At 51.3% G+C, this 11,849-nt stretch overlaps 1 protein-coding gene across 1 annotated transcript; it reads right to left on the reverse strand.

Annotated features, from left to right (window-relative positions):
* Positions 1 to 791: 791 nt before the first annotated feature.
* On the reverse strand, positions 792 to 10,388 carry LOC136366189 (SRSF protein kinase 3-like). Its single transcript, XM_066327088.1, has 11 exons — positions 10,232 to 10,388; positions 9,969 to 10,077; positions 9,400 to 9,487; positions 7,136 to 7,223; positions 6,785 to 6,891; positions 4,753 to 4,915; positions 3,465 to 3,550; positions 2,908 to 3,015; positions 2,409 to 2,478; positions 2,233 to 2,325; positions 792 to 979 (listed from the first exon to the last, which is right to left on the reverse strand). Exons 1-11 carry the CDS (start codon positions 10,386 to 10,388, stop codon positions 792 to 794), a joined length of 1,257 nt encoding a protein of 418 aa, XP_066183185.1.
* Positions 10,389 to 11,849: the final 1,461 nt, after the last annotated feature.

Below are 11,849 nucleotides of genomic sequence, written 5' to 3' on the forward strand. Positions count from 1 at the left end.
ACCGCCGGCAGCGTCGACGCGGAGCGGGGCGGGCGGGCTGCGGCAGCGCCCGCCGGGCGAGCCTCGCTACGTGCCGAGGGGCGGGGCCGGCGGGGCGCGATCGCTCGGCGCGGGGCGACTCCCGCGTCGGGACACGTGGCAGAACGAAGGGGCGGTGCGGGGGGCGGCCGGGAGGTCTGGGCGGACGGGGCGCAGGGCGCCTGCGCGGCGGAGCGCGCGCGGGGCCTGCCGCGCGGCACGTCCGCGCGCGGGTTTGAGGGGGAGGGGGGCCGGGCCGGGGGTCCCGTCACGGGGTCCCGGCGGGGCCGCCCGGGGCTGAGACCGCCCCTCCTCGGGCCGGGCCGGCGGGGCCGGCGCTCCCACAGCTGGCCAGTCCCCGTCCCTGGAGCCCCGAACAAAGGCCGCGGGGCCCTGAGGCGGAGGGACGGCCCCTCCGCGGTAGGAGGGGCGGCCGAGCCGGGCAGGAGGGGCCCTGCGGCGCTCGGTGCCCGCGTTCGGCCGAGGGGCTCCGCCCGGTTCCGGTGCCCGTGTACCGCGGCTGCTCGCAGTGAGCGATGCGTGCGGTCCGCAGCGCTGCAGGGCCGCGGGAGGAAGGGAGCGGAGCCCAGGCGCGGAGGGAGCCGCGGGATCACGGCGGGGGCTGCGCAGCCCTGCCCCTCACCGGGGTCGCTCGGCAGAGGCGGCGCACGGAGAGCTGCGGGCGGGCAGCCGGCCCCGCCGCCCCGCGGGAGGGCGGTGCGGGCGCTGCGGTGGGTCCCGCGGGGCCGCGAGGCGGGGACAGCCGGGTCGGGTCACGGTGCGGCGATCCAGGCGTGCCGCAGGCTCTGCGCGGCGCTGGCGCGGCGCTCGGGCGCGTAGTGCAGCGCGGGCAGCAGGAAGGCGGCGAAGGCGGCCGCGTCCCGCGGTGTCCAGCCGTGCCGGTCCGCCAGGATGCCGGGGAGGCTCCGGGGGAAGAGCCGGGAGAGCCGCAGCAGCGCGCCTGGCAGAAACAGCGTGGGCACAGCGCCTCAGTCACACCTGCACGGCTGAGGCTGCCGTGCCTCGCCTCAGAATTAACCCAAAGCATCCTGAAAGATCTTGGCCGCCTTCTTGGAATTATCTCTGTAAGCTCCACCTGTGCTCCCCATTGCAGGTTTGACTGTTGGGTGCTTCTCAGGAACCACCTTTCCAAGCTAGTGTTTGGAGTCCCCCTGTTCCTGAGTACTTTCTGTAGCTGAGAATGTGCCAAGAGTGCACAAAGTGTTCCAAGAATAACCATGATAGAGCCATTGCTGGGTGTATACCCTGTGCCTGCCTACACGCACCCAGATGCATTATGCTATTTCAGTGTCAGAACTCGCAAGACATTTTGGTTGAATTTGTTACGTGCCAGCCAGCTTTGTGGGGCCCAAAAGAGTGTACGACTGAGCGAGAAGCAGCCCTTGTCCTGGGGAGTGCATGGTGTAAATACAGTGATTCAAGTTAGGCAAGTGTGGTCAGGCCAGGTTGGCTCACAGGGAGAGTGAATGTAGAACTAGTTTTGACTCATTTCTTTTAAGCACCATAGAAGACGTAAGTGTGAGCGAAGGAGGTGTATGTGCAGGGAGGTGCTTGTTAAATTCCAGCATGGGACCAGTAGTATGCACTGAATGAACTGTGGGTAGGCTGGTAAGCATGAAGGCAGAGAAGGATGATAGGCCAAATTGCAGAAGGGTGGAGTCATGTGATGCCTTGTGGTCAAAGAAGGGTTTCAAGACTTATGAATCAAAGGGGAAGGAACTGGGGAGAATACAACAGAAGAGATGTTACAGTTGGGTCAGGAGACTAAATATAGCAGCCACGTTGGAAGGATGTGAGTGCTCCACTCCTGGTCATCATTGCTGTCTGCCAATGAACGGGTGAAATCCAGCCTGTTACACACTCTTTGGCCTTCTGGGCATGGAGTTGTTTCCTGTCTCTATTCCCATTTTCTCCAAATCCAAAGGAGAAAGAATGGAAATGCTTTCCCTGTTGGGTGTTTGTTATGACCATTTTTCAGGATTTTGCATCCGTCCCTGGAATACTCAGGGGATTGCAAAGATAGGCAGAGCAGGGAGTGTTATTGTTCTTTATGAAATTTCCATTTGTGTTCCATCCCTGCTTGTAGCCTGCATTATGTGAGTAACTTTTGGGGGAGCTCAGCATGAGCTGAGTAGGAGTGTGTCAGAGATCTGCAGTGATTTTTAAAATAAACTTCCTTATGCCAGTTCTTACCTGGCCTGCTGAAAAATTTTGTTGACTTGTTCCACGAGAAAACAATTTGAGGAGGAATTCTTCCCAAGAGTTCAATAATACGAGCAACATGATCTAGATGGAGGGAGGGAAGAAAAATGTAGATAAAATTTGTGACATTTCTGTCAGTGAAATGAATAAAACTCATGGAGTCCTACCATCATCTCTGGAGAAGTACTTCCCAGGTTGAGGATCAAATAGACACTCCCCAGTTGCCATTTCAAATGCCTAAAAATGGAGTAGCACTGTTAATTCACTAATTGTCTTGAAGTTTTCCTTGCCCGCTAACTGATAGTACCAATTGCCCTCTATCACACAAAACTGATCCTAAGATGTGGAAATACACTGGCTTGATCTGTATCACAGTTAAACAACACCTTTAGCTCCATCAGGATGAAAAGCAGCATGTGCCTGATGCAGGCAAGCCTCTGAGCTAATCTACATGGAGTGTGAATTGCCTTAGAGTTTAAACTAAATTAGGAGTGGGTTGTACCAGCAGCAGACTTTTGCCTGAAGCTAGTAAGTGCCAACAGCCCCTTTTGCTTTCTCAGCAAGGAAGCTTTCTTTACACGGATAGGTGGGTGCTAGGGACATGCTGCCCTGGCCAGGTCATGTCTGTCACCTCCCTTACACACACAGTGTTGCCCCCAGTCCTACCAGGCAAGCTGTACTCCAGATATCCGCAGGAGTGCCGTAGTCTAATCCAAGAAGCACTTCCAGGGCACGATATGGCTGGGTCTGTATCTCCTTGGAAAAAGGCTTGTACTAAAACAGAAACAAACCCCCTATGGCTAGTGTCCCTGAACCAGTCACAGTCACAGCAACACTGGTGCTCACAAGCTTCTTGTGCAGTGACAGGACATTGGGGACACGAATGAATGTGTGTTCTCAGCTCTGCGCAGGACACGGCCAGCACGTTCCTGGCTTCACTGACACCAGTGGGAATCTACCTCCCACCATTTCACACTGAACATAGGTTTAAATTTCTAATTGCAGGGACTAACTGCAAGCTGCAGAAACATCCAAAGCTGACAATGTCTCAGGGAGACCGTGTGCAGCTTGGAGCTGAGAATGCCAAACATAACACCCCGCAGTATCAGCATCTCTGAAATAGCTGTTCAGCTGTGAAGGGACAGACAGACACACAGTGTGGCATGGAAGGAAGCACACTGCATCCCACATTGTCATGGGATTGAGACTCAGAGCAGACTCACTGTCCAGCATGCGCTTCCTAGATCTGCAATTTTCACCTCTATGCTCATTAAATCAGATTCTTCCAACTGATTGCCAAGATCACCTCCTAGATGGGAAAGACAAAGAGAAATCAGGTCTTTCTGAACCAGCAAGTACACACCACTTACACAGGAGAGGCATGTCTACCTTCCCTTAAAGTTTCTTGGCCTAAATATTTTTTCTCATAAATCAAATGCTGCCCCTCTTTTTTTGAAGGAACACAAAAGAATACCTGATATCCAGTATGAAAACATAAGAGAATGTTTGGGAGAACAGTAGCTTGGAGTGGAACAGTGTGACCATATGCTTCTGTCCTGCTGCAAGGCTCCTCTAGCACCAAGGTTAAATTACTGTGGGCTCAGAGGAGAGCACCAATCAGAGCCAAAACATCCATAATTTCTCCTCAGCCTCCAACAACCCCGCCTGTCACAGACCTTGGATACAGCCTGCTTGGCAAGCAACATGGAGATTACTCTTCCTTATGATCCCAGAAAAAGGTAATTCCTGGTTTGGTGCCTTAGAGTGAGCTGTCAGCCTATGCTTAATGTTGTGCTTTTCTGCTCTGAGCAAAAGACTTGATCACTAATTTAGCATTCCCTGATTGCCCCAGAGTTTGAGAGACAAAACAACACTGTTGTGGGAGAAATGTTCACAGGAGAACATGGTGCAAGGATAATATGAAAGGTCTCATTGCTGGGAGATGAGATAATCTCTCAAGAAACTCTCCAGCTCTATATCTTATTCAATATTCACACCATTCTGTGCAAATAAATTATGTCTCAGAAGGCCTTGAAGATTAGCAGCACATACAAGTCTCCCACCAACCTCAGAAATGAGGGAAATAAAGAGCAGGAGTGTCATGCAGCTTTCTGATCAAGCCATTTTGTATGTAAACCTTTCAGTAGCTGAAAACATCAGAAATGTGGAACTATCCTGTACCTAAAGCCCTGAGAGTGAGATCCGAGGTTGTGGTGGTACTGTTGAAAGATATCTGTGACCTATAGTTGTCCTTCACACAAACTCACCTGCAGGACCACGTTTCTGTAGGTGCCTTGAGCCCAGCCTGGTGTTTGTGTTAAGCAGAGAAAGGAGAGGCCTTTCAGCAGCATAAACTGGCTATATTGTTTCATACTGCTGTAATGTTTTGTACTGGCTGTTGCAGGAGCTGTGAACCTTTCCTAAGGTATCTGTACCTGCTGCCTCTCATTTCTCTCCTGTCAATAAACACTGAAGTCCATTTTCTTGTTAAAAAAGCCGTGGAGTGCTCACCTGCTCGCTTTAGCCTCACTCCTGTTCCCTGGTCACAGTCGAGTGTATCCATGAGAAGCCTCTGGAGCCGTTTGGTGCATCCATACAGCAGGATGTTCTCCGGTTTGATGTCTGCGTGGATGATGCGGCAGCGCTTGTGCAGGAAGTGCAGCCCTGCCAGCACCTGGGCAATGAGGCAGCAGTGTCACAGCAGCTCTGAGGGAGACTCCTCTGCCTCTCCTGCCCCAGCAGCTGCCAGAGCAGGCAGGCACAGCAGGAGTGCAAGTCAGGGACAGGCTGGGCGCTGGTGGTAACTATTGGCAATAAATGGTTTCCTGTTGGGGTGGCCTGTGAGAGCAGGCACAGGGTTTCATCAGCCCACACAGCAGCAGAGCCCCAGGAGCAAGAGGAGGCCTGGACATCCCGGTGAGGAAAGGGATGTTTGGGGTGACACACAGCAAAAGGCAGTGTGACAATCCACAGATATCAGCACGCATGGGCAAGCCCAGGGAGGTGAGAAGAGGATGGGGCTATGAGGATTATGATTTGCATCATGATTACAAAGCTGAAATTTCTCCTGAAAAAACTTTCTTGTTTGTATGGCTGTTGTGTCCTGGGACCTCTGTGCCTTCCCACTGATTATAACCAGTCCCCAGCTTCCATTTGAATGACAGTGACATGGCAAGTGAGGGTGTCCCATCATAAAAGGAAAGAAGAAGACACAGAATAACACAGACAGGAGGGGGAGAGACCATGAGTGACCGCAGAGAGAGAATTTCAGGGCCCTGCAGGGGCGCCATGTAAGGAAAGAACAGCTTGTGATGCAGCCGGGAGAGCCTGGCCTGTCACAGGGGAGAGATAAACAACACCTACCAGAGATGAACAGTCACTATCAGAAATCAATAACAGAGAAAAGGCTATGGGGAGATTTAGGTTTGTTTTTTTAACACTGTGGTCAATCATACAAGACTGGTAAATATTCTCTGTATTATCAAATTCTATTCTGGGATGAACACCAGCCCCAGGGAAATATCAGCCTTAAATGGTAACTGTGAAACGTGGGGAAAGATTTAAATAACTAAACTGGAATGAATCAGAAGTAAATACTGCCCCAGTGCTGATCTGAAGGGGGAAAACAGATCTGAGATTTTACAGTTAAAGCAAATAATGTATCAAGCAAAACCCCGAGTGTGAAATGGAGCACAGAGGTAATGCCATTACATTTTTGTGTAACTTACTCAGGTGTTAGTAGAGCTTCTTTAGAGAAAGGAGAGGCTACTACAGAAAACAGGATGAAGGAGGAAGCAATTTTCTTTCTTAGTATCCCTAGAAGGGCACAGGAATCAGGGTAGCAAATCTTCATCTTGGCAAGTGTGCAGACTTCTGATAAATCTCAGCACGAAATGCAAAAAGTAATTTTAACTATTCTCAGGCCTCACTCAGGTTTCCCATTCCTTAAGCAGAGCCAGCCCAGAAGAAACTCAGTTTTCACCATCTTTTAAATAGGCACAACATATCCTTACAGGGGATGAAGGAAAAGTTGGCTCTGTGCAGGGAAGCCTCAACATGGAAAGAGAACCAGCTGGCCAAATCAGCAATTTAGAAATGCGTGTAAAGATGAGAGGGAGACCTTGAGCAGCCTTCAGTGGTAGCAAGCTGCTGGAGCTGACAGTGTGACCCACAGCTGGATGCCAAGGCAAATTCCAGCAGTCTGACATTACTGCCAGAGGGGACTTCTCAAGGCAGCAGGAGGGCAGAGATGGTTTGCCCACGAGAAGCAGAACTATGGCAGGCTGTTTGTCCCCTGCTACTTCTACAAGCAGCAGAGAGCCCAGTGATTACTGAGCTGATGGGAATAGAAGTGCCAGCCCTGACTCACTGGTGTAGATCTGCAGGCTGTTGGCATTTTGTGGCCCTGACTCCTTCCCAAACCTGAGGAGGCTGCAGGCTTAGGCAGTAACACCCCAGCCCTTCCCCTTGGGAGGAAGACTGTGGCACATCCCACAGCCAACAGCCCCTTGGAGCCCTTGCCTGATTGCAGCTAAGTCCTCACCTGCTGTAAAGACTTTTTCACAAAAGGCAAGGGTAGTCCCTGGGCTGTGTAGTTCTCCATCAGACATCGAATGGAAGGACCCAGCAACTCAAATACCAGGCACGCATGTGGGAAAGAGTTAGGGATTCACCAACAGGGAAAGGTATTACCACCAGCCCTCTGCCTTTCACCAAAGCAAATACCTCCCCATTCAGCCTCTCCCCTCCAGCCACGCCCATGTGCCCTGCTCCAGCTACAGCCCTGCTCATCCTCCTCGTGGCAGCACAGCACTCAGATTTACACCATCCTGTGGCTTTCCAAGGCAAGCCCAGCCTTTGCTGGCCCAGAAAAGCACTCTCCATAGAAGGATATGGAAACCATTCTCTCCAATCATTCTGAAGTCGTCTAACAAACAGACGATGTTTTCTCCTGCCAGATCTTTCTTCTTCATGCAGCTTACCTGTGGGGGATAATTCCAAGAAGCTGCAATTAGAGACATATATATGCACAAGGGCACCTTGCACCTGTTTTTTCCCTGTCTCACAGACTTTATCTTCTGGGAGTTGGCAATTCATGACAAATCCCAGGAAAACAACATCAGGAAAACCAGGAATGAGTTTCTGTATGTTTTGTCTTGCTCTTGACCAGGTGGGACCCTCACACTCACAGTGTCAAAACAACTCACACCAATCCTGCTGATAGTATCTAGCACATTTCCTGCTGCCTGTTCTCTCCAGGCAGACCCAGAAAGTGTTCCTGCTTGTGTTGGAAAGGGATTCCCCCAAGAAGACAGCTCCCTGCTCCCAGCATCAATGGCTGTCCATTTCCTTTGCCTCACACCAGCCTTTCAGGAGTTTCCCTAAAGGTGCTGCAGAGAGGCAGAGACACTGTGGCTGTCTTTGGCCACTTGAATGCTACATGTCTTATCAGGGTAGAGAGCAGTTTCCACGTCTGGAAGAACGCAGTGAAGGGGACTTCTTTGTGCTGGAAAAGGGTTGGCTGTGGGCAAGTACTGCAGTGATCTACAGGATACAGAGGGGTGGTGGAGGGAGTGAACACATCTTTTGTACTAGAGCCAGGAGTCTTCAAACCCAGCATGTAGTAGGTCCAAAATCAGAGCAGATGGTTCTTCACACAGAATATGGGTAACTGGGGACAGTTCTTGTTACAGGGGGCTGCAAGTATTGAATATCACAGGGGCTTTCAAGGGTTCAAGGTAAATCCACTGAGAATTCCTGCCCACACAAGCATCATCCTTGGCTCGAGAAATTTGCAGCTGGAAACTGCAACAGGCCAGGGGAGTATTCAGTGGGAGCAGCACCCCGTGCTCAGCTTGTCCTTACACCCACCTGGATATTTGCTTTTGGCCCAGGGTACTGTGTTAAGTGAACCTCCAGGCACAGGTGCTACAGCACCCCCAGCACCACACACCTGTGCTACAAGGAGTACCAGTGGCTTGCTCTCCCAGAGCACTTACCCTGGTACAGAAGTTCATGCTGTTTTTTTCTCATTTCATGGCCACAACCACCAGGGTTTTGGTTTGGCTCACTTTGCAGATGTCAGATCCACCTGCACCAGTGCCAGAAGGTTCTGGCACAACAGAAGTGAGCAGTCCTGGAAGCAGAGACCAGATCATCTCTCCTGGCAGCTCTGCAGGCACTAACCCCCCAGTGCTGGTGGAAACAGCCTTGGGAACCAGCTGTGTGCTGCTGAACAGGCAGGCATGTCTCTCAGAATTAATAATAAATCCGGGTAAGGCTCACTCTCTACACAGGGTTGTGCTGATGTGTAGGAAAGCAGCCCTCTGATTACATTAAATTAGTGCCACTTGGTACTTCCTCTTGCATCACTGCATCTGGCTCATCTCCCTTTAGATATGGCCTACAGATGCACAGGTGTTGACTAAACCTGTCTCAAACCTGTTGGAGAAAGGCCACGAAGTAATTTAAAATGCAGAATTCAATAGCTTTTACGCATCTGAAGCTGATGTAACTTTGTATTTGAGCAAACCTGAAGAATCATAGCCACAAGCTTTCTAGAACTAGCAGTTCAATCCAACTTCAAAGGCAACTTGCTACAACCCAGATACAGGCACCTAATTACCACCGCCATTAGAGGAAACTAGAAGAACCTTCTGATTTCAAATGGTTATTGTATTTTGGTACATATTTTTTCTATTGCAGATATTTCCTTTCACTTCAGTATCAGTGTTGTGATACAGCAATGTCCTCTGACATTCCTCTGGAATGACGCAGGTACAACAGACATGCTCCTGTCTCCTGCTTAGGAACATTACCACAGTCTTCTGTTGATTATCCACCTTATCATTCTGCAGATTCCTCCTTTTTGCTGGATTTTAGTCTCAGCTAAAAGAAATGGGCTGATAGGGCAAGTGGGGCACAGCCAACATGTCCCAGTATGATGGAGGAAGGAGAAGATGCCTGTTTCAGAGGCCAGTGCTGAGCCAGGGTGATTTCTATAAATTCCCCAGCTTTTGTTTTTTTTTTTTATCCCTATTCGTCACCTAGCTCTTTGGACTGAGACCTGGAGGCAGAGGGGATGATGAGGCTGATAGTCAAACCTGAACTCAGTGGCCATCTGCTGGAGCAAAGCACAGACCCACAGAATGTACTTACACAGTGGAGGAAAGCAACCTCGTCCTGGGCAGTCTCAGCAAAGCCCTCTCTGCTTTTCAGAACCTTCACAGCTACCTGTTTCTTCCTCCTGGGAAATGAACCACAGCTGTCAGCCAATGCATGTCAGTGGCCCTGACCAGCAGCTCTTCCCTTTCTCCCAGTCAGCCAGCCCTGGGCTCCCCAGGGAAGGTGCTGCCCTTCTGCAGGCACCCTTGGCTCAGTCTACAGCACACCAGGCCCATGGGCATCCCTCCTGCTGGCATCTGGCAGCATAACTGCCCCAGAGACCAGAAAGGGACTGGAGAGAAAAAGAGCATGGATACTGCAGGGTCCAAATGAGAAAAGAAAATGCAGAGCAAGAGCTGATCCCAGCTCATTTACATTCTTTGATTTCTGGGCACCAGCTTTGCTCGTTTCACCCCACTGATCTTGCTGTCAGGTTTTCCCTGTGCTCAGGGAGGCCTGGCATGCTCCCAGGCTGTGCTCTGTTGTTTCTGCAAGAGGAGCCAGCCCTGCCCAGGACATCAGCCACTCCTTTCCACCGCCCTGAATAGCACACAGCCCCTCACCTCATGTCCTGGCACAGCCAGACAGTGGCAAAGGTGCCGCATCCCAGCTTGTGCAGCACTCGGTATCGCGTGTTGAACACCTCTCCTTCCTGCATGGGGCGGTGGCCTCCTGTGGAAAACCATCACCAAGAGATACTGGTGACATCTCTAAATGCTCTTTGAATGAGCAGCTGAGGACAGCCTGACAGGTCCCAGTGGCCTCCTCTAGCCCGGGAAGAGCCTGACGTGATCTCATCTGTGGAGCCTCATGCCCAAGGACTGACCTGTGCGCTGGGCTGTGGCATCTCCTGCTGCACCTGCTGCTCCATGGCCCTGGGGCATGGCAGATCCTGGCATGGGATGGAGGCAGTGGTGCCCGGGTGGTGCGATGTTCAGCACTTTACTCCTTTCAAGAGAGCTGGAAAGCTGCAGGGTGGCCATACCTCCGCTATGCCCTCACCCCTTTCTTTCCCATTCCCTTCAGCAGCTCTTGGAGTCAGGCTGTTAGAAACACTTTTGGCACTTCAGGGAGACGGGGATTATTTTAAGAGTTCAGAAGAGGAAAGCTGGCAGGCTGGTCCCGGGCCAGGGCCAGGTGGGAGTCTCAGGTTTCCTAGTGTGTATTTTCAGGGGCTTAGCGGGGTCTGCGGGATCCCCTCCCACAGCCAGGGAAAGCACCAGCCCCTCCCCATCCTGGCTGAGTAGGGAATCTGGGCTTTGGCTGGCAGGAGAAGGCTCCTGCTCCTGAGGGGTTAGAAACAGAACTGGCATTCTAAACTCTGCATTGCTGCTCCTCTGCCCACAGTCCAGCCCTGGGGCTGGAGCACGGGTTTATCACTGACCATCCTGTGACAACCCAGCAAGGCCACAGGACATCCTGGCAAGGGGCTGCTCCGGGGGATTGTTACTATGACACCCAAGGCATAAACACCAAGACAGCACAGACAGACTGATCCAACTGCTGTCCCCCAGTGCTGCAGCACCGAAGGAGGACTGGCCTCAGTACTGGTCACCTGACAGAGCAGCCCAGAGCCCACGTTGCTAATGAAATACAGATTTAAACCACAGTAGCTGAGGCACTCCCAACCCAGCCTTTCATAATTTGGAAATGTCACTTGCTGTACAGCTGAAGCTTCAGGCTAACACTTTCAAGAGCTCGAGACAGGTGATAATAATGCCCATAGACCATTACCACAGGTAGAAATATTGAACTTTAAATCCTCCAAATCGGGTCACTAAAGCTAAGAACTCTTCTGAACCAAAGGATTTTCAGAAATAGTTATAGAGGGCTGGCAGTGCTGGTGGCTGGGAGTTGTTCTGGAACAGTAACATCTTTCAGGTGCTGAGACAGAGCACCTGTTTTGACTCAATGTTTTGACTTCCTCAAAACATTAATGTTTCTTTCCATGTGCTGATGTTCCTCTCCCAGCACAGCAGCCAGAGGCACAGCCTGCCTTTGGGCACCCTGCAAGCTGCCAACAACAAGTTCTAGTTAAGGGTCAGACTGGGGCCCAAGACTTTCATCCTGCCAGGGAAAACTCAAAGTGCCAGAGCTGATGTTACTCTGCGCCCCCAAGCCTGCACAGAAATCTGAAAGGAGCTCAAAATGCCTCCCCCTTCTCACATTTCTACACCTCTAACCCTTGCATTAACACTGTTCAGAATCAGTCTCTTTAAGTATATACCTCCCAGATGCTGCACATCTGCATGACCCCTCTTTACAGCAAATGCTCACTGACATCTTACCTATGAAACAGAACCGAAATCAAAATTTTCCTTATTTGTGCACAGACTAAGTTTATCAGTAACCTCACACACTCCTGCACCACCAGCATCTGCCTGAGCCCTCTTCACTCACATCATGAGGACAGTAGGGCCTGAGCTGAGAGCAAGCAATCTTTA

This window comes from Sylvia atricapilla, chromosome 11 (genome assembly GCF_009819655.1).
Source record: "Sylvia atricapilla isolate bSylAtr1 chromosome 11, bSylAtr1.pri, whole genome shotgun sequence".
In the NCBI taxonomy this organism is placed as follows: Eukaryota; Metazoa; Chordata; class Aves; order Passeriformes; family Sylviidae; genus Sylvia; species Sylvia atricapilla.